At 41.6% G+C, this 23,268-nt stretch overlaps 1 protein-coding gene across 1 annotated transcript in view; it reads right to left on the bottom strand.

Moving 5' to 3' along the window:
- quob (quattro b) overlaps positions 1-22,480 on the bottom strand; it is a 33,113-nt gene extending 10,633 nt beyond the window's left edge. Inside the window, exons 1-9 of the mRNA XM_084542138.1 lie at positions 22,030-22,480; positions 9,205-9,402; positions 7,468-9,016; positions 6,242-6,439; positions 5,750-5,873; positions 4,889-4,982; positions 3,454-3,540; positions 3,235-3,351; positions 12-110 (exon numbers count right to left, since the gene is read on the bottom strand). Coding sequence (XP_084398264.1) covers positions 12-110; positions 3,235-3,351; positions 3,454-3,540; positions 4,889-4,982; positions 5,750-5,873; positions 6,242-6,439; positions 7,468-9,016; positions 9,205-9,402; positions 22,030-22,032 — 2,469 coding nt within the window. The 5' untranslated portion in view covers positions 22,033-22,480. The remainder of the gene's footprint in view (positions 1-11; positions 111-3,234; positions 3,352-3,453; positions 3,541-4,888; positions 4,983-5,749; positions 5,874-6,241; positions 6,440-7,467; positions 9,017-9,204; positions 9,403-22,029) is intronic.
- Between the last annotated feature and the right edge of the window lie 788 nt (positions 22,481-23,268).

Raw genomic sequence — 23,268 nt, 5'->3', positions numbered from 1 at the left:
ATACACATTACCTGGGCCGTGTCGAGTTGTTTTCCGCTATCAACTTTCTTGATGGCCTTTTGCAGCAAACTGTCTGCCCCCCTCAGGTCAGTCATGAAAGAAACCAGTCTCTGAAATGAATTAGATTCAAGCACAGGAATAATGTGAGAGAGCAGCAGAGCATTCATTAGGGCTTTTTCTGCTTCTGCTTATCGGCCTTTTGGACTGTGGATCTAAAAAAACGATTGAGCTACACTTGTTAGATTTTGCTGTCAGTGGTGCCCCGTTAAATCAGGGATTGATATCATAATCCCCACGCTGGAAGAGTGGACTGGCCATGTGGCAGACTGGACATTTTCACAGTTGCCAACACAACTTCTTTTCTGTCAGCTGGCCCATAACAAAGGCAGAGATTGGCCTGTAGTTTTTTGTCTTTTTTTGGGCTGTCCCCATCACATCTTTAATGCACGACAACACAACATCACATCAAAACAACACATCTGCACAAAAAAGTCAGAGTGCCAGAATGGATTAACATCGGTGCTCAGCAGAAACAGTCAATGTTCTGGTTGCCTGGCTAAACGCCATCGCTGCCTTCACACAGCAGTTTAGAGCTTATTAAAGGCACATGAAGGGCTGTTTTGAATAGCAACATTTTCCTTATGCATATCATAAATTGACGATGAAAATCTCTATAGAGCTAAATGACAATGAAATCCACCACAGTAAAATGAACTTTCACGGTCACCACCATTTCTGAAAATGTCACATAATTTCCACTTTTGAGACTGGGAATACTACAAAAGGAAGGTGTTCATATGGTCTCTTCTCCTAAACAGTAACAGACCTCAGTCAAAGGCAGCAGCACATGAGAGATGATGATGGTTAGCAGCACTACTCTGGAATCCAGGAACCCATCAATTCCTCCCTGATGAAACTGAACGAAAACACCAGCGGTGAGAGACCAACTGTTGAATGCAATTTGGCAGGCTTTCTGCTTTCTGCTCTTCTGGTTTAAAAGTTTTGGTAACTTAAATGATTAAAAATAATTGTCTACAACAGGCAGTTTATTATAGTAAAGCAGAGAGAGAAAGTGGGGTTTTGGATCATCTATATGACTCTTTCCTTTTCTCTTTCCTTTCTGGACTACTCACCGCTCTCTGGGTCCTGAGCTAGTGAGCGTCTAACATTATAATAAATTACATAATCATTCAGATAAGACTTGGCACTTTCAATCATGACCACATCTCCCCTTCGCTGGAAAGACCAAAGCTAAAGAACATCAGAGTTCTTGCATGTTTACTGAGGGTGTGTGGTTAACGAGCCGTTTCCAGTATGTGGTTCAGCATTTTTTTCCACACACAGTTTGGGAAAGTCCACAGTTTATCAAAGTCATTATGGGCTGTAACACCATCCCTGGAGCAGCTGTGTAGGTTGAAAGTGTGCGTCCGGTACCTGATGGAACTGAACCCATCAATTCCTCCCTGATGAAACTGAACGAAAACACCAATGTTTTAACTCTTTAGCAAAGCACATGTTTTATGGCAGTCCTGCTATGTTGTCTTAACCACCATTTGTAACCATTAAAAGTGAGTCAGCTAACACCATGTGTTGTTTTATTGTTTTATTTCATTTGGGTGGACAGTGCTCTGATGCACAGACATCCTTTGACTTTGTGTGTAGACAATTTATTCATTCATTCATTCATTCATTCATTCATCTTCTGTACCCGCTTATTCCTGTTAAGGGTCGCGGGGGTCTGCTGGAGCCTATCCCAGCTGGTAGACAATTTATACATTGCTTCTTTTGTCTGGATATCATAGTCCGTCTCATCAGTCTTTTAGCACGCCTACTTTCTCTTTCCATCACACACATGCCATCACTTGCTTTAGGTTTTTTCCGGACGAGTAATTCTGCATTGCCAATTTTTGAAGGTTTCATCATATCTTTCTTAATCTTCCTTCATCATCCCTTACTCATTAGTATTTTCAGGGAGTGGCATATACTTTTTATGGTATATGTATTCAAGAGATCAGAATGAAGGCATGTCATTGATTGAACTGGGAAGGTGTACAGCAGGGGTCATCAACTACATTTGTCCAAAGACCAGAATTTTTCTCGGCAGACACTGTGAGGGCCACATGCTCTTGTAAAATAGAATAAAATAAATATTGTATCCTAAGTTATATATTGTAATTTGATATGTTAATTTTGTTCCAAACTGATGTTATTTTTTAGCCTTTGTCAGTGTTAACAGACTCGTATTAACTGTCACTGCCACTAGGGGACGATTGTGATATTTCATCACATGCAGCATTGTATATTTTGGCTTGTCCCCAAGAGAATGGCACACTGAAGACATTGGCCATGTATGTGCTCACTGTGTTCGAATCACCATACGCCTGTAAAGCTGCTTTCTCAAAAATTCTCTTTCTCTATAAAAACACACAAGAGGAACCGACTGTTAAACCAGTCTTTGGAGGACTGCTTTCAATCCTGACAGCTGCCTAGCCCGATGTTAAAACAATAGTGTTGAAAGGGAACTGTAAGTTCTCCCGTTAACCTAACATGACTATTTCAGTGTTGTGATTTTCCTGGTTTTACTTTTTTTACTGCTTTTATTTGTCATTAGTGTCTATTTGCTGATGTGCCACTCTTGCACTTACCATGCTTGTCTCTGTTGTGTTGACATAAAATTAAGCTACTTTTCGGAGGGTGTTTGTGTCATTTGATTTTAAAAATAAAAAGATATAGGAACATGTTCTTTAATGCAGTAATATTCTGGGGATCGGATCAAAAGCTCTGGCGGGCCGGATGCCAGTTTATGTTCTCTGGACTACAGCAAAAGGCCAGAGCTGCATTTTTTTGCGTCCCTATTTGGCCCAGAACCACTGTCCAACATAACAACCTGACCTGCAGTTCAATGCTTGAATGAACAAAACAACAAGAACTGTATTTAAAGCTAAACATTGGTTGTGTGGTCTGCATTCCGTTTTAATGCTTCAGTCATCTGAAATAACGGAAGACCTATTTTCCTTTCAGATTACAGTTTAAAAGTTTTTAGTAACTTTAGTTAAAAAACTAACAAAATAAAGAACATCAGAGTTCTTGCCTGTTTACTGTGTTTGTATGGTTAACGAGCCGTTTCCAGTAAGTGGTTCAGCATATTTTTCCACGCACAGTTTACCAAAGTCATTATGTGCCGTAACACCATCCCTGGAGCAGTAGTGTAGACTGAAAGTGTGCATTCAGTACCTGATGGAACTGGAGCCAGTCGGTGTGACTGTAAGTGAAGCTCCCTCCCAGGTCAGACGTCAACTGTGAAGCTTCCACTGTCTTGTTTAGGGCTTTCATAGAGGTAACCATGTCCATCTAATAGAAAAAAAAGACTTGGTTAGGAAGGAAAGAAAAGTAGTTTACATCTCGAGTATCAAACCCAATTAAATTGAAAATGGACATGTTTTAATTTCTGACCTGTAGACCAGGTTGTTTTTCAGGTCGTGGACTAGTGTCTTTATCTATCAGCATGACGATACTGTGGACGGCGTGAAGAGCTTGCTCCTGTAGTCGTGTGAAAAAATTAGACAGTTAGACAACATCATCATGTGTTTCAGTGTAACTTAAATATAATTTGTTCAGAGAATCCACATATATGATACACTATATTGCCAAAAGTATTCACTCACCCATCCAAATAATTGAATTCATGTGTTCCAATCACTTCCATGGCCACAGGTGTATAAAATCAATCACCTAGGCATGTAGACTGCTTCTACAAACATTTGTTAAAGAATGGGTCGCTCTCAGGAGCTCAGTGAATTCCACCATGGTACTGTCATAGGATGCCACCTGTGCAACAAGTCCAGTCGTGAAATTTCCTCACTATTAAATATCCCACAGTCAACTGTCAGTGGTATTATAACAAAGTGGAAGCGATTGGGAACGACAGCAACTCAGCCACAAAGTGGCAGGCCACGTAAAATGACAGAGTGGGGTCAGCGGATGCTGAGGCACATAATACGCAGAGGTCGCCAGCTTTCTGCAGAGTCAGTCGCTACACACCTCCAAACTTCATGTGGCCTTCAGATTAGCTCAAGAACAGTGCATAGAGAGCTTCATGGAATAGGTTTCTATGGCCGAGCAGCTGCATCTAAGTCATACATCACCAAGTGCAATGCAAAGTGTCGGATTCAGTGGTGTAAAGCATCTAGAGCAGTGGAGACGTGTTCTCTGGAGTGACAAATCATGATTCTCCATCTGACAATCTGATGGATCAATCTGAGTTTGGCGGTTGCCAGGAGAACTGTACTTGTTTGACTGCATTGTGCCAATTCCATGCTCCCAACTTTGTGGAGACAGTTTGGGGATGGCCCCTTCCTGTTCCATGCCTGCGCACCAGTGCACAAAGCAAGGTCCATAAAGACATGGATGAACGAGTTTGGTGTGGAAGAACCTGACAGAGTCCTGACCTCAACCCAACAAAACACCTTTGGTATGAATTAGAGCGAAGACTACAAGTCAGGGACACAAATGCACTTCTGGAAGAATGAAAACTTCCCATAAAGACACTCCTAAACCTTGTGGAAACTATTCCCAGAAGAGTTTAAGCTGTTATAGCTGCAAAGGGTGGGCCCACGTCATTATTAAACCTTATGGATTAAGAATGGGATGCAACTTAAGTTCATATGCGTGTAAAGGCAGATGAGTGAATACTTTTGGCAATATAGTGTATATTCTCTCAACCTACTGCATCATTACACATGCAGTATTCCTCAGAATACAAACTTCTAGCTAAATAAATAAAGATTTCCCCCCTAGTTGCTTTGGTTAAACAAATCCAACACTGGCATCTACTTGTTCTTGAATCAAAGAACTTCATTGACATGTATTTGCAGGTTTGTGTTCTAACCTGGGCCATCAGCAGAGCTTTGTAGAGGTGAAGTGGGGGAGGCTTCTTCCTGGAATTGATGACCAAAGTCATTCCCAGTTCTCGGACATCTTTCCTACCAAAACAGTGAATCATGTTAGGGGACATTAGGACTTCCTGACTTCCTCACAGTGCTCTTTTTGTTAATAAATGCCAACTTAAAGAACTACTAGTCTTTAACAGTTTCACCTTTCAAAGTCTTATTTTTTTTCTCTTTTTATATCTGTCCGACACCCACTTAATCTGACACCTTCACATACTCCTACTAATGTCCTCTTCTTGAGTTTCATTCTATGGGCTTTCATCAGACATGGCTGCTAAATCTGGCAAGGCACTGCATACCAGACAGCTGGCAGCCAGCCTGACTGCAAACTGCTGTGGTCTGGCTATTGACTGGGGACAGCGGAAGGTCGAGTTATCTGGTTGAATAGCTTTTTGAACTTCAAAGTTTCCATTAAACCCAGTGTAAACAAATAACATTCAGTTGTCGTCCTTTGAGGGTAAGTATTACCAATCCTTTGGGAGGCGGTCAGCATAGGTCAGTGTTATTGTCAGTAAATCTGAAAGCACTGATGAGGAGGAATAATCATAGTTTTATAAGTTGTAAAACAGTAACTCCAGTAATGGCCCATTAGGAAACAGTGTACAGACAAGTCCAGGCATCACATTATTCAAAGCCTCTCCTGGAGACAGGAGATGTTTTTAAATTGTATTCTGCTGCCCTCTTGTGGTGAGGCCTCTGATAACACACCAATGCACATCATGATAATCTGAACCAGCTGCAAACTGCAATTGGATTTTTTCTTCTTCTTTTTACCACAGACATATCCTCATTTGCTGTACCTGGGTAGTGAGTGTAAGTAGAGCAGTAATTCACAAACAGGCTGGGCTGACACAAGAGGGGACAGCCACTCTTTCCTGTCACCATGGACCTCCACCACTGCCCTGCCAGTCCTGTCCCTGCTGCCTGGGAGTGGGCAGGACAGAGAAAAAGTTAGTCACATATATACATTTTTTAAAAAGGCACTGACACAGTGAAAATACTGTGGAAGTCTGTTTATGAGGATTTGCCATCTTCCAAGTCACTAGGTTCAGACATTTGATCTTTGACACTGACAAAAAATGAGTCACCATTTCTAGTGTCTTGTTGCACCTCCAGATCATTTGCTCATACACACATTGGTGTGTCATGAGGTTTGAGTGTTCACATCTATTTCAATGTGAGATTTTGATATACACCTAAGTGACTTGGAGACAGGAAATCAGTTTTTTACAGTGCAAAATCATGATTCTAATCTCTTTGTTGCCAACAGACTCACTGCCAGTGTAAATTACCTGGTAAACATATAATTCCCAGTTCAAGCACACCGCAGATCCTTCTGAAAGTTGATTCTTCTGTTTGTGGAGGTTGCTGAGTGGCCCCACTTGTTGTGTTGACTTGTGGAGAAGATGTTTTTTCTGTCTTTAAGTGGTAGATTTTGGAGCCAGGTTCCTCACTAGTGAACAGAGTTTCACTTCTGCTTGACAGGGAATCTGATAAAACATAAATGTTTTCCCACCAAAAGAAAAGGTGAAAAACATCTAAATGTCATTTTATGCAGGAAGCAAGGCAAGCTTAGACGAAGTGATTTTAACTTTCAATCTGTTTTTAATTTGGACTTTAGTCTAAGACCGGACTAGGATTTCCTGTAAATCAGCATCTTTCTGATCTTTCTGGTGACCTATGCCCTTTTACACCAACTGCAATTATTCATTTCTTCTGCCATAACTTTGAACAGCTCTCTGTCAATATGGACCTGCCATGTACAGCCTGTGTCCAGACAGCTTCTAAACATTGGACACAGTCTCTGTAACAAAACACAGCAATAGCCTGGCTACTAAGCCGGGCTTTGATTTCAGATGTCCTAATTGGTCGCTCTTCAGAGCCAACAAGGCCCCGTCTGTACTCTCTCTTTGCCACTTTAATAGTCATTGACAAGCATGTCTCTAGTCAAGATCTCAGCTTGCCCCTCTGAGGGCGTGTGGTTGCATGCCAGTGGGTGCAGAGGACAGAGAAACCTCCTTCTTGCATGCTATGCTGTCTCTCTACATTAGTGGAATGCTCTGCTTTTTCTTTTTATATGTTGGGTTCAGGCCCTCTCTTTCACTGGGGTGCAGCATGCTATTTCCTTTCACTCCCCTGATAATGGGAGTCACATTATGGTGGCCGTACTGTCGGAGAAGCCAGACAGCAGTGGGAGAATCCCTGGAGGAAGATCATACTCAAGCTTGATCTTTGACCTTTGAACTCTCTTTCTAAAGAGCCTTTATGAACTACGACCCTCAGTGGAGCACACTCCCTTAAACATGAGAGGTCACGGTCGAGTTTCACTCAGTCTGTTTTGCTTGAATGCTCACAGATCCTTTTAGCATGGAGCGAGTGATCATCATAGACGGTTGTGTGTGCACAATAATTACAGCGCACAGCTTTTGTGTGTGGCCAGGGCTTACCAGTAAGAGAAAGAAAGTCTGTAACAGTAAAGTAGATGAATATTTAGCCTTAACTTGAAGACTCTGCTTACCCTTTTTAGAGCACTTCTGTCTTTCCAGCTTTGGAGTCTCATGGTCCAGTGGAGCACCTTTTTTACACTGGATTATGCTGGTGATAGTTTCAGGACAAATATCACTGTGGCTCCTGGGGTTAAGTTTATAGAGCAGTGGACTCCCTGTTGCAGTTTCTGACACAGTGGACAGAGACCTAACTTTAACTTTGTGTTTGCTAGGTGGTTTCACAACTTCTGCCTTCTGGTGTGGTTTCATGTCACCATCAAAGGCTGCAGATGACTCATTTGATTCTGGATGGAGACAAGCAGTGTGTCCCAGTTGGTAGGAAATTACTTTTGTCAGAACTCTCTGACTGTGGCTCAAGCCTGGGGTTGACCTCAAATTGGTGGGTGATTCCTTCATGATGTTTCCTGATTCATAGCTAGGAGGAAGGTTAGACGCAAGGTTCTCTGGCATCTGTTCACAGCATTGTTTGTATTTGCTGGGTTGATTGCTTAACATTGGCTTTTTGCAGTGGTTGTGAACGTTTCCTAGTTGGTCTTTTTGAGCTTCAAATGTAGCGTTAGATATTAACTCTCCATCCTCACTCAGGCCTGCCTCTTCTAAGGCAGCCAGGAGGTCTACACTCCCCCTCTCGAAAGCGACGGGGTTTCTCAGTGCTGCTAGGTAAGAGTCTCTGTACCTACACTTCAAGTCTTGGTCCATGGGCTCCTGACCCAGCTTTCTCTGGCTGCATGGTGAACACGGCTTCTCTGTATACTGAAGGGTTTGACCACAGGAAAGACTTTTCCCGAGTGGCACAGGTGGGGGTGCTCTGACAGGTTTGAACAATACTGAATTACTTGGATTAGGATGGCTGTCTCTCTGTTTATCCACAAACTCCTTCCCTTTCGCAATATCAACCAGGTCTACATAATCACCCTCAATCCCTTGATAGTTATGACTCTCCCAGGAATTAGGAGAAACCCAACCCACTGGTTTCATAGATGGTTTGGAGCATGATTTTGGTGCTCGTCTTTCATGTTCCATCTTTACAAGTTTGGAAGAACAGACCACAGGCCTCAAAGATGCTGACATCCTGTCTCTTCCTGGAAGAATCATGGCTTCCACTGGGAGGGTGGCAGAGTTAAAATGGAAGGGAACTGAGGTCTGCTTTGGTTCAGGAGGAACTTCTGGGCAGATAGGCATGATTTTAGGCTTGTCTAAAAACTCTGGGAGGGCGATTTTAGCCCAAGGCAACTTGATTACTCCTTGGTCTGTGCAAAGCAAGCAACGTGACAGAGGCGTTCCATGCCGTCCCTCATTGATGTCCTGCAGCCAGTCTTCAGTGAAGATGCAGGGGTAAGAGGTTTCAGGGATGGGGGTCTCCTCCACTTCTCGACATCCCTCCTCCAGAAGACTTTTTAGGACAATTCGTGCTGCTTGGTCCCCAAAAGGTTCCACCTGCAGATAGAAGTCTCCAGGACGCAACAGCAAAGGGTTCACAGGCGCTAACTGGATGACTGTTTTGTCATGGAGACACAGAGGCCAGCCCTCACAACGGAAAACCACATCAGAGAATCCAGCCTGGGAAAAGAACAATGAGGACTGTCTCAGTGTAATTTTGTTTAACTTTCCACTTAACTGCCACAGAGTGAACTTCTGTTTGCACTGGTTTCTCTTAAAGTTTTAAAAAGTAGTCAACTGTAAGAGGTGGGAAAAAGAAGTAGGCTATGTACTTATAGGTGTATGTGTCTAAATGAATTCATACTCACGCATGCTGCTTGTTGGACACTCTCCAGCAGGTGTTTGGTGGGAATTAGGAAGTCCAGTAGGCACTGCAGAGCATCACCATGGTAACGTTCGTCAATGGTGCGAAACAACTGGCTGAGGACGATGGGTGCTGTGGCCTCGAAAGGTGGGAAGAGGGCCGACAGGGCACTCTGGATGGACAGGTCAAGAGATTCAGGGTTCTGGAGGACAAGAAGACATAGTGGAAATGAGAAGAAACATGGTGAAAAAAGTTGGTGCTGTCTTAGACAACTCATATCCATGTAATGGGTTAGTATACCAGCAACAACAATACAAGGAAAGACCGAACAAATGTAGATGTAGAAATTTCATTTAACTATAGAATTTGCCTATTTGAAAAAAGAAACTAACATCACCCTAAAACTAGAGTCACAGAGGTTAAAAATGTATAATCATTTTATATCTGATCACTTAAAATACAACTTATTTTAATCCAATAATGTTGGATTGTTGGAAGGTTGTGTTGAAACATAAATAAAAAAGTGATATGATCGCCACATTACTTTCAAATGAGAATTGCATTGACCACAAGGCACATTAACAATAAAATATTTCATTTAGACACATTCAATCTTCCATTACAGACTGGTCTCGCAAAATTAAAACAGACACAGACTAATTTAAAACCCTGATGTTGCAATGCACAGTAACTGTAATGGCATTTTCATCATGTGACATGTAGGAAATCTGCAAGTATCTTTACCAGCCACATTCATTTTGCTTTGACTATAGAAATATGTATGTGCATATTAGAAAAACTGAACCAATGTGGTGTAGACAAAAGGCTTGAAAGTTACAGTACTGCCCTCAAAGGGATCTGCTGATGGTTAGCTTTGTATGTCATTTTCAGTAACTCCTTAAAACAAATACTGTTGTTAAGTTGTGGCGTGCTTGTACTTGCGCAATGCCTTGTCATGGAGTGCGCCGCTTTGAATTCCACTTAGTGCAGCTGCACTATTTCTGTACAAAAGGGGGGACCATGTATTACAAAGAAAATTCCTATTTGGACAATAATACATCACACTGTATTCTTTTTTTAAAAAAAAGGTCTACAGTCCCTGACAAAAGTCTTGTCACTTATCCATTTTGTAGAAACAACAGTTTATAACCTGACTTTTAATTAATCCATTGGTTTTAGAAATGGCTCATATGAAAGCTAAAACCCTCCCAAATTATGTTTGATATACTAAAATAAATTTGCTTCACTGAAGAAAGATTGATCATTTAATGAACACAGAAAGGTCAGATTTTGGCAAGACAAAAATTTTGTCGCCTACAGAAAGTAATGTGAAAATTGAACAAATCATTTACTTCAAATACAAAAATATGATGCATAGCATCAGTGAATTAAGTACTGGTGCTGTGAGATCCATATTTAATATCTTGTATGACTTCCATGAGCTTGAAGGACTGCATCCATGCGGTTCGACAATGATTCATACAATTTATTGATGAAGTCATCAGGAATAGCAAAGAAAGCAGTCTTACATGCCTCCCAGAGTTCATCAAGATGCTTTGGTTTCGTCTTCCATGCTTCCTCTTTCATTCTTCCCCAGACATGCTCAATGATGTTCATGTCTGGTGACTGGGCTGGCCAGTCCTGGAGCACCTTGATCTTCTTCGCCTTGAGGAACTTTGATGTAGAGATGGAAGTATGCGATGGAGCACCATCCTGCTGCAAAATTTGACCCCTTTTATGGTTGGGAATGTAAGAGGTAGCTAATACTTCTTGATATTTTACGCTATTGATATTGCCTTCCACCCTGCAAATCTCTCGCACACCCCCATACTGGATGTAACCCCAGACCATGATTTTTCCGCCACCAAATTTAACTGTTTTCTGGGTGAATCTCGGATCCATGCGAGCTCCAGTGTGTCTCCTGCAATATTTGCGGCGGCTGTGATGTAATTCAACCGAAGATTCATCTGAGAAATCCACCTTCTGCCACTTTTCCAGCGTCCATCCTTTCAGCAGGCTGTGGGCCTTGGCAAATGCCACACGTTTTTTTAATTGCCTTTTGTTTAGTGCTGGTTTCTGGGCACTGATTCTACCATGGAGGCCATTTCGAGACAGGATTCTACAAACTGTTCTGGTTGACACGGGGACTTGAGGTGACCAGGCCTGGTGGAGCTCTGCTGCAGTGGAAAAGGGGCTGGCCTTGGATTTTCGAGCCAACAAACAGTCCTCCCGAGCAGTTGTCTTGCGGGGTCTGCCGGACCTGGGCTTGTCAAAAACATCTCCAGTCTCTTCAAATCTTTTTCTTATTCTTGTAAGACTGCTTTCTTTGCTATTCCTGATGACTTCATCAATAAATTGTATGAATCATTGTCGAACCGCATGGATGCAGTCCTTCAAGCTCATGGAAGTCATACAAGATATTAAATATGGATCTCACAGCACCAGTACTTAATTCACTGATGCTATGCATCATATTTTTGTATTTGAAGTAAATGATTTGTTCAATTTTCACATTACTTTCTGTAGGCGACAAAACTTTTGTCTTGCCAACATCTGACCTTTCTGTGTTCATTAAATGATCAATCTTTCTTCAGTGAAGCAAATTTATTTTAGTATATCAAACATAATTTGGGAGGGTTTTAGCTTTCATATGAGCCATTTCTAAAACCAATGGATTAATTAAAAGTCAGGTTATAAACTGTTGTTTCTACAAAATGGATAAGTGACAAGACTTTTGTCAGGGACTGTACATGACACAGACACGTCAAGAACAAATGCTCTGCAGATGCCAATATTTGGTTGAATCTCTTCAGCTCAATCTCTTCAAGGTTTCAGTGAATTCTCTCTGAGCCTACCTGTATCATTAAAGAAAACCTCGCCTCTTCAAAAGCTTTTTTTTTTTTTTTTGCTTTATTGTGGAGATGATTAAGCCTGTCCTGCATGAGTCTGTGCAGCTCTTTTCATGTCAGGCCTTTGTCTGAGCAGAAGACCAGGGTCAGTGTTTGATCTAATTTATAGTGACAGAGAAGCATGTGGTGCACTCACAAATGTAACTAATAGAACCAGCTGTGCATGGCACCATTGCGTTTACTGTATGTGCAAGTAGGCTTTGAGTAATTTTCTGAATGCCTGCATTGATAAGATACTATTACCAGCTGTGCCACGGGTCAAGTCCAGCAAAAAAACACACGGAAACAATTCAGATGAAAAGAGGAGATCTTTGAAGCATTTTTCAGTCAACCAGCCCAACTAGAAGCAAGGTTTTGAGATGTGAGGGCAGTCAGTGTAGATTGGTGAAACATTTAAACATTTTACACAGTGTTGACCTTTGCTAATAAATACTACTGGATTGCAGAAGTTGAAGTCAAATGAATCTGGGCCTTTGCATGTGAGCTGACTGTAAAATGTCATGTGGATCAAGCAAGTGGGTCAAAAAACATGCACCTTTGACAGTGAGGCAGAAAAAAAGAAAATGCATGAATCATCTCATAAAAGACCAGGTTTAAGATACGATACGATACGATACGATATGATACGATAATCCTTTATTTATCCCACAGTGTGGAAATCTGAGCTCCATACATACCACCATAGATCCACCCACAGAACACTGATCTAAATAAACAGTAGTATACCACATCAGTCACTGGAGATAATTGCATTTGATATGCTGTACCCTTTACAGTCTGGCCGAAAAGGCGTAACATTATGACCACCTTCCTAATATTGTGTAGGTCTCCTTTGTGCCTCCAAAACAGTTGTGACTCATCAGAGAATGGACATGGGCCTTCTGAGGGTGTCCTGTGGTGTCTGGCAACAGAATGTTGTTAGTGGGGGGCCTTTGGGTCCTATGGGTTGAGGGGAGGGGTCTCTGTGGATCATCCCACAGTTACTTGATAAGTTTGGAATCTAGTGTTTTTGTGTGTGTGCCTGAGTCAGGCTGCATCCTGCTGGGGATGGCTGCTGCCATCAAGGAGTGTCATTGCTATGGGGTGGGGGTGCCTGGTCTGGTCTAGGTGGGTGGTACATGTCTAAGTAACATCCACATAAATGCCAGGTCCAAAAGTTTCCCAGCAGAACATTGTATTGTTGGTCCATGTTATTTACGTCTCCTGTCAGTGGTCATTATGTTGTGGCTGACTGATGTACATCACACTCAATTAAAGGAGAAGAGTATAAAATATAGTGACATCTGGTAGTGAGGTCGCAGACTGCATCCAACTAAATACCTCTGCTATATAACTATAGAACTATAGAACTAATATGGTGGGCCTCACTTCATTGTAAAAAAAAAAAATGTGAAAGATTCTATAAAGAGGAATTAATTTGTCCATCACAGGCTACTGTAGAAACAACATGTTGTGGAAGGGGACCTGTTCAGTATTTAAATATGAAGAGCTCATTCAAAGCAAACAAAACCCCAACAATTTGCTGTTACAGGTAATTATACACTTCTGAAAATATTGTATTCCATCACTGCTAACAGGTCCTCCTGAACCCTACACATTGGTCTTGAAAAGAAGAAGGCATAGTATTCATGTTGAGTTTGTGGGTGAAAACAAGGACTTGACACTTCCTTTGGATCTGGACTGGTCTTAGTCGTTAACCTCAGCAGGCGTGCTATTCATACAATCAGTTCTCAGTAGCCTGCTGTGTTAATCTCCCAAACCCCACAAAGGACTCTGTTTTTAGCCCCTACCTCATTTGGCTTGATGGCCTGACCGAGACCAGACCATCTCAGTGTAAACACAAGTGCAGCGGCTTCAAAGGCCTCACACTGATTTACACTGGGACCGTTTGGCAGATGCTTGTGAGCACCTTGGACATGAAACACTGGAAACAAATGTCATAAAATATCCAGCTGTTGTTTCACTTAATATTTGGAGCAACCATTTCAGCCACTGTATGTTTAGCTTTTGCATTAACTGTTAGCGTGTCTGAAATATCACATGATCGGGAGAACACAATGTAGGACATGTTGGATTTAAATCAAAAGCAACATTTGATCAGTTGTTCTTTGTACCCCTTGTAGCCATTGCATGCCCTCAGTAGAAAAGAATGCTTCCTTTTTCCAATTGTGCACATCTGTCACAACATATTATTAAACAGAGAACAGAATACCTTTGAGGCAGGCAGTAGAATAGTAATGCATCACAGCTGGTTTACACTGACTGAAACCATTCAACTTTGAGCTCTACTGTACAGTATGTCTCAAAGAGCTAACAGTAGACCTGCAGTCAATATCCATATCCAATAAAACAAAGCTGTGTAAAGTCACTAAAAGAGATGAGAAATAAAGTTACCATGTGTATATGTTTTATTTGAATCAGCACAGTTCGGCATGTGTGCTGTTATTGATGGAGACGTATAGAATTCAATGACAAGTCCGGTCTTCTGTGTTGAGTTGTACCTTGAAATCAGTTCTTCACTGCAGCTTCAGCGTACCCTAAAAATATGTGCACTTCAGTTGAGGTGAGATATGAACTTGTTTTTCTCAATGACTGAAAGTCATCTCTGTGGGTGGTTTGGCTAGTGATACTGATACGAGTGAGACCCCCCTTGAGATTTACCGAGCATAGTTCAGCAGGGCCCCGTTCAGACCGGCCATATGAACCGAGGGAGGGTGACTGCTGCTGGTGTCGTGAGTGCTAAGTGTGTATCTCATTACATCAGTCACTGCCACACAACATGGCAAACAGGCCAGAGCTGCGCATGAATTCTTCTGGGACAAAGGCAAAATATGTGTCCCGATGGTTTGGTAACTGAAAATAATAGTCATGATAGTCATATAATAGGCTATAATTACAAGAAGATTGGAGCAGTCCTTTTTGCCAATGACTAGTGGTTACAACATGAGGCTCAAGTTATTTAGGATCTGATAATAAAGATCCAGAACTTAATGGGCAAGTGAATATAAACTCTCTGGGCACTGACAGCATGCATGTAACACCGAACATGAATGATACAACGAAGTCACCGTACTACAGAAACCTACTCAAAATGTATTGCAGATAACAGATACCTGATCAAAACAGCATCACCACCTACCAACATTTAAAAATGAATGCTGCAGTATACTTGCCATTATTTTCTTACGTTGTACTGATTCAACACAGAAATCTTCCTAAAGCCTTGTATTTTTGGTTCGTGTTTATGAATAGGGTGCTTATGGTTGCAAGTAAATAGGTTACCTACAGTTTTTTTGTCAGGGTTCACATTTATATGATTTTCTACAGTGTTCCTCTGCTGTTGTCTAAAGACTGTATTTCAAGCACAACTAAACCTGCTTACAAGGTACATGGAGGAGTGAAACAAGGATGACGAAAATTCCTGTAGTTCAACAAACAACTTAATTTGACTGATGCTACGAGTTGAACAGTATATAATAGTTACAAAGGAGTTTATATAAAAATAAATAAATACAACGTATAGTTGGGCATATGGCCATTTAAACTTCAGGCCTGTCTTTGTCCAAACATGGTAAACAAGGGGCAGCGTTCAACAAAGAACATGGTGTCATGGTTCTGAGTTTTGAGTATTTCCTGTGACCCTGTTTGGTTTTCCCTGTGTTTCCTGTTTTTATTTTGTAAAGTTCTTCCTTGGTGTGTCGTGTCTTGTGTTACTTCCTGTGTTTTCCCCCTTTGATTGTTGGATTGGTTTCTCCTTGTGAGCTCCGCCCTAATTTGTTTCACCTGTGTCTCGTCAGTCACCCCTCTGCCCATGTGTATATATAGCCTCGCCATTCCTTTTATTTGCTGTCAAGTTGTTTGTGAAGTTATCCTATTTGTCTTGCTGTTCTGTTTCTCGTGTTCCTGTGTTCCCTTTTTGTTTTTTGTTTTTTGTGTTTTTTTTTTTTTTTTTCACTAGTTTCTTTTGGATGCGTACAACGCCTTAAGTTTTGGCTTTCTACTCCTGCCTCCCACTGTGTCTGGCGTTTGGGTCCGACTTCACCAGAATCCGTGACGCATGGCCAGTGCTGATGTGATCCATAAATAACAAACACCAAAAACAAGACGCGTCTTAAAACATACACAAGTATAAGTACAAAATGCTTTTCTGTTTTCCTGAGAAAAGTAACATTTCCATCTTTTTCTGATGCTGTTCTGTCTCAACATCCTCTGCAATATACTGGTAGTTTTAGTATTCAGTCCCATATAAACATCAAGAAACTGTCACTTCCCTAGATTATAAAGGTAGCAATTAATTTTCTTTACTGTATATCTGTGTGTAGTAATTTTCTTATATTGACAGAGTTACTGCGTTTTTTTTTTCCCCCCGCCCAAGGTATTTTACTTCCATAATCAGCCGGTGACGAGCATTCAGTCAAGCTTAAATCCTGAACCTTTATCTTGGTCTGCAGGGACTGTTTGTTTTGATCGATGTCCAGCTGACCGCATTCCACCGCTGCCTCCTCTGCACATTCAAGACAAGGGGATTCCCTCTGTTCCTGCTATTCTCCAGTGCAGCCTGGGATTTAACTCTAGAAAGAGCTTCAGTCGCCAACAAAGATCATTGTTTGACCCGAACTGGCATGTTAGCATGGACAAGAGGCGCTTGTTGTAAAGGTTCACTCTCTCTTTGTCTTGTCTACCATTTAGGCCTCCTGGGAGTTTTTTTTTTTTTTTTGCAGTGTTTGTATAAAGCTGATAATTACAGGCTTCATCGTGTTGCTGCAGGCTGTGGCTAAAGAAAGTCTTGCCCCAGATTTGAGCCACAGTATAAACAAACTGTCAAAGTATATATCGCATTGTGTGTATCAGTGTCATCAGCCGCAGTGGGTCAAAAGATGAGAGAAGGTAAGCTGGCCAGTGTCATTTTAAAGCAGATTAACCTTAACTAAAAGGACACAGCTCTTGTTGTGACATGCTGAAAGGATTTGTCCACGTCTCTGTCCTGAATGGTCGTCACATTTTCTTGAAATCCTCACAAGAAATGAACTGTCACTCCACCTTCGGGCTAAAACCAACACGTAAGCAGAAGTGACAGTTAAGCTGAGACCTGCTGTAAATCCTGAAGACTGCATGAGTTCTGCATGCATGGTCTTGCAGACATATCCCAGAGCCTCGCATGACACACCACCAGTTCAGCCATAACAAAAGACAAGGCTAGTGTGGGCACAGGGAGCTAATGGGATATGACACCTCATCAGAGGAAAGAGAGAACAGCTCCAAAGTGAGTCACCTCTATTAGCAGATATCATTGTTCTTTCTCTTCATTTGTGGTTAAAAAAAAAAAAAAACACACATTAAACATATTTGCAGTGCTCTACTCTTTCTGGTTTCACACAGAACCCAAAATTAGAAGGATGATGTGTTTTGGAGTAATCAGAATGTAACTGGCACAGTCATAGTCATATGACAATCAAAAACATGTGGCCATGTGGTCTTTCTTTTACTCCCTCTTTTTCTCTACTACGTCTTCCTTACACATTCAGTTTCTCCTCTTTGGAGACGAGACAGTACCGTCTTTGTGTGAGATCCACTCGCTTGCTCATTCAGATAAGCCTTCTTGAGTCCTTACAAGACAAAAACTACTGCATAATTTTACTTCTGCCATGTGTAAAGATATTTATTCTGTTCCTTTCATTTGCAATTCATAAGAACTCGATCTATGTTTAGAAAGTAAAGAGGCCACATAAACAGTGTCAAACTTCTGGTTCGGCCTTTTTTTTTTCATATTGAATGAGATTCAAGAATTTAAAGCTGGCAAGTTGCTACAGTATGTGGGTGAGCTGAAATTTCACAAATGACCTGAATCTTTAAATAATGAACAATGAACAAGTAGCTCATAACGTGGAAGGTTCAAAACACCACCGCAGCAGACAGTCATGCCAAAAACATCTACCTAGTTTCTCATGGGACAATAAACTGAGTGAGTCTGAATCCAGCATAAATCTCTGCTGTCGTCTCTTTCGAAATCACAAACTCTGACTCATGGCTGAAGTTCATGGCAACGAGTTTTGGAGAAAAATAATACAGCGCCCTGAAATCTCGCCAGTATCCTTATCTGATCTGAGGATACATCTGCTTTCTGTTTGGATGCTGTGAAAGTCTCAGTGAAAAATCCTATTCTGTCATGCCACCACAGGATCAGACAGGTGGATAGTTGGAAAAGTTGCCTAATGCCTAATAAGATGTTTGTCATAGAAGTAATGTTTTCACTTGCACGAATACACTTAAAGAAAACAGGAAATTCCCTAATGCACAGTAAAAACAAAACTGGCGTGTAACTTTAAAATAATTCACAGTGTGGAGACTTTTTCTCTGGAAAGTCTCCACAGCTGATTCAGCTGTGAACCGCTCCCTCTTAACATGACTAAACAAAGCCTCCTGGATCTGAGCTCCCAAAGCTTTCATTCTGGCAACGCATCAGGAATAAAATTCAAACATAAAATACAACACACCAGAATAGCTCCCACAGGCCAACTCCTAATGCTTACATAGCCAGGAAATTGAAAACAAAATGATAATAATACGAAGAAGCCTTTTGAAATCCATTAATTTGCAACAGAAAGGATTTGTTCACTGCGTTTGTCAGCCATGTGCATATGCTTTTAAGGAGTGTACTTAGCAGTGACATCTGCTGATCTTCTTTCTTGCAAAGTTCCATGTAAGTCCCAATAAATGCAAAACAGAGCTAGAGCTGTGACAAAGTGACAAGACAAAATGAAAGACAGAATGACTCTGGAAGATCTATAATAGTGAGGTTTTTAACTTAGAGCACTGAAAAGTTGAGCTGAAAGACAATAAGCTAACAAGACAGACAGTCTGGGAGGAAATAATAATGTTGCAGTGATTTTCAAGGAACAATGCATGCTGGAAACGGACTAGCAGATATTTCCACTCAAACCCTCGGCTCTGTTTTGAAAATGCATTGCAAAGCGTCTGCTCAGTCTGACCCACTTTTGCGATACAGAGATAATAAACACAGTTTGCAGCTCCATGACAACTCTCAGAGCCATGACTTGCTGATTGAAGCAAAATTAAACTCACTTGGATCATATAGCTCCAAAAAGCAGATGTCTATAATTGCCCATATTTTTTATATAAATCAAATGACTAATTCAGATTTTTTTTCCCCCCTCTGGCTGTCTGCAAGTTGGCAAAATCACAGCAAGTGGAGAAGCAGTCAGTTACTAAGATGTGGTGACTTGTAACAGGCAGGGGAGGGAGCTACTGATGACTGTCTCATGGCACAGCTGCTGTGGCTCTGTAAAGCCAGATAAGTATACATGCTGTCATCCCATATAAATCTAGATACTCTCATGCAGCGTATCCACAGTGATTCAGACAGTTAATATATCAAGGTATGCACACTCTGCATTCAGACTAATCATCAGATTAGATCATATTCAGACTTAAATGTGCTTTAACCAGTATTTTTAAATCACAAATTAACAGTTGCCATGTGTCTGAAACAGGACTGCTTGTTTGGACACTGTGCAACATTTTAGTGTCTTTCAGCTTATTGTTTTGGTTTTATAACCCAAAACGTATCTGTATTCATTCAGCCTCACAGCTCTCATTAATATGAGCTAATTTTTAGCCAAAAAGCTCAGATAAACCCACTGTACCACACCTGGCCAGCAAACGCACACAATTATTATATAAACAACAGCCTGACATGTACATGCTACATTTCCACGTCCATGTCTCTCAGTGGCTGGAACAAATAATCGGTTCACTGGTTGTGCACCACCATGGCAGGGACACCAAGCAATTGTTTGGGGGACTCCAAATGTATTATGCAATGACAACCATAAACCCATTAAAGCTATGAAGCCCCCCTCCCCTTAAACCATAACCCAAGGAGCACCCTTCTATCTACCCTGCGACAGATTTTGTGAGTTTGGACTGGGGGGAATAGAACATGAACTTCAGCTTTCACCCCATAGACCCCAGGATCACCACTGCATGTGCACATATTTATTCTGGTACCCTCTCTCTTTTCTGTATTTCAGCATTTCTTGAACTCAGATATGATCCTCTTAGTTCCACAAAGGAACTCAACACCACAGCAATGAAATCACATCAGGTACAACACACCAGTGCACCAACAAACCAAATACAAATTCTCACAGCAGCATAGGCCACTTGTGTGGTTCTGCAGTGTAGATTTGTTTGAGGTACCTATAAACCAAGACAGATATTTTCCTCTGGAACTGGTGGGTAGCAAAACATTGAACAGTGTATTATCAAGAAAACATCCTCTAACTTTTTTTTTCTTTTTTTTTTTTTTTGCAATGGCCACAGCTAAAGTTTGGTTAAATATTTACCATTTTAGATGAACTCTGATCAAGCTTGGTAGGGAAAGATGTAAGCATGTCCAACACCCAAGAGCAACTCTTAAACACAATTTGATGATTTGCATTTACTTTGGATAAACTCTGAATACCTCTACAGACATTAAGAAAATATTATCTATGCAGCACTAGATCATGTTTACTGTACACTAAAAGAAAGAAAACTCACTCTGTAAGGACATTAGAAGAAAGTGCTTCACCTTGCTAGTGAATGAGTGACTCTTGGTTGTCCTTGTCACACAGTAACTAAATGCAAATACAGAGCACAGCACCTAGCCAGGGATCTGATCTTTGTATTATTGTCGAGTGTTTACCCAAGATAGAAACTCCTGGTCATGCACGGTGCAGTAATCTAATAATACAGACTCTGCAGACTCATGACTCTAGGGGTGGTCGCTGAGGAAAACATCACTCAGGCAATAAGTAAAGCAAACAAGGCTGTAAAAGCTGGTCAAACAAGCACTGCACTGGATGTGACGGAGGGGGGTTAAGTACAGTGGCGGCCATGATGAGCAGCCAAGTTTGGACTTCTTTAAACATCCTTCCTTCCTGCTCTTTGTAAAACTATCCCTTATCTGGTATGCTTTGAAAAGATGTTATGGATCCGACTGAATTCCATATGAAGAAGAAGTTTACAGTAAATAGGAAGATGCAAGCTCTGGAGATTGATGACTATGTTAGAGTTCAGTACCATAACGTTTGGCTTTCAGCCTTTCCTAGTGCGAACTAAGTATTCATAATCCTAAGTATAAATCATTCTGATCTTTTTGGGCATTTATTGGACAAATTTCAGGGCAGCAGGCATTAGTAAATAAAAGTTCAAAGAAGCGACATCCTCCCACTGACCCATCGTCAGTCTGACATGCTCCCATCTGGTCGTCATCAGTTAGATTCTGTTGTGACTGGGATTAGACTCGTCCTCTCCTGTCGTAAAAACACCTGCGGTTTGAACTTTACAAAGAGCCCAGCACTGAACTGGAGAACTCCATTATGTACGCATTGCAAAAGCAGTCGAATAATTTAAACGCTGAAACACTCTCCGCTCACTGAAGTATGTGCCTCATCCGCATCAATGAAGTCCTACTCAAAGGACTTAAAGATGCAAAACACAAGACAATGTGCCTCTCTCTGTTACTCTCTTTGTCTGTGCGCAAACACTCAAAAAGCTTGAGATGCTGTGAGGTGCTGATGTGGAACAGCCACCAACTGTGCCCAGGATAACAAAAAGCTTCAGAGAGTGTGGTTACATTAGCTTTGTGCTGTTTGTATGTCACAAAGATAAGGTTTCAAAAAAAGAACAAAGACTGTGAAAAAATAGAAAATGATGCTCTGTCAGTAACCTTATGACATATCAGTCTTCCTAAATCTCACTCACAGGTGATTGGCAGAGCCACACAGATAGAAACAAAGTCACCTGTCCAAACCTCATGCTCTCAAAAACTCATGCTCTGGGTTACGGGGTCAGTGGGGTACTCAAACTCTCAAACTACAAATAAACAAGAAGGATGCTAGGGAGGAAAACTTTACCATGTTTACAGGAGTTTCTCCTCTATCAGACAGAAAGTTTCTTCATTTTTGGTCCTGATAATCCTCTCCAGACAGCCTCCCTCGACTCTGTGCTAGGAGACTTGCCATGTTTAGTGCTTCAACAACAGAAGTTGGCTGAAGTACACCCACATGACAGCAAGTTGCCTTGACTGAAAAGTAAGTAAAGTCCATTCCATTCTTCAGAGACTTTCCACAAGTCTGAGTGTGCGGAACAGAGGGACGCAAATGGTTGACCCTCTTTCACTTCTCTTTCGCTTTTTCGGCTACTCTGAGTGTTTGGGTTCGAGTGAGAGCGAAAGAGAGGGAAGGGAGGAGAGGAGGGGAGGAGGGAGAATCTCAGAGGGGGAGGAGAAAAGCGTTCCCTTTCAGAGGAAATCCCCCTCGAGGCTTTTCAGAGTTTCTTTGCTCTCACTCAAACACACAGGCTTTATCACACCCACAGACACAATATGCCACAAATGGAGACAAAGCATTCACAGCAGCACTCGCTAAATGTAGCTGTTTCTGTATGTAATATAAGAATTTAAACATTCCCACATCCTATTCCGCCATCCATGTAAACACACACTTGCACGAGCACACACAGATGCAAGCAGGCTCCTTTGGCCGGGAATCAGAGGGCTGCAGAAATGCAGCCCCTCGTTTGTGGCCCCTTTCTTTCTATTTTAATCTCTGGGAGCTTTTAAGTCAGTCTTTCTCTTCCCTCCTGTCCCCATAGACGTCCACTGTCTGCTCCAGGCTTTCTCATTTCCTGTCTTCAGCAACTGTCTTCCAGCCGACTGCCCAGTGTTTAACTCATATCAAAGGGAAAGATAGGAGAGGGGCTTCCCTGAGAGGTCTGAGCCAAGCAGAAGCATGCATGAGAAGAGTGCCGCTATACCTCCACATTAGCTCTGAGGAATGCAGGGTTACACCCTCTGGACGACGTTTAATAACTGAAACTGGAAGATGTAAAGAGTCTGAAACCTGGGACCTGCTGCTGCAAGAAGGGAGATTCATCACTGAGGCATTCTTGAGGAAAGAGACTGACAGGCCAGTGTTTATTTCTGTCGGCTGAAGGCCAGTGACTGCATGTGAGTATGGCGGTTAAGACCAGCAAGCTCACAGCTGGCCTCAGCCTCCGTCTGTTTATTCGTTCAAATTCCAGAAATTACATGGAAGGCCATGAATCCTAAGGAAACTGCCCAGGACATATTTCTTTTAATCAATTGTTCAGGT

Source organism: Chelon labrosus (genome assembly GCF_963514085.1).
Source record: "Chelon labrosus genome assembly, chromosome: 4".
Lineage (NCBI taxonomy): Eukaryota > Metazoa > Chordata > Actinopteri > Mugiliformes > Mugilidae > Chelon > Chelon labrosus.
This window is presented reverse-complemented; position numbering and strand designations above follow the sequence as displayed.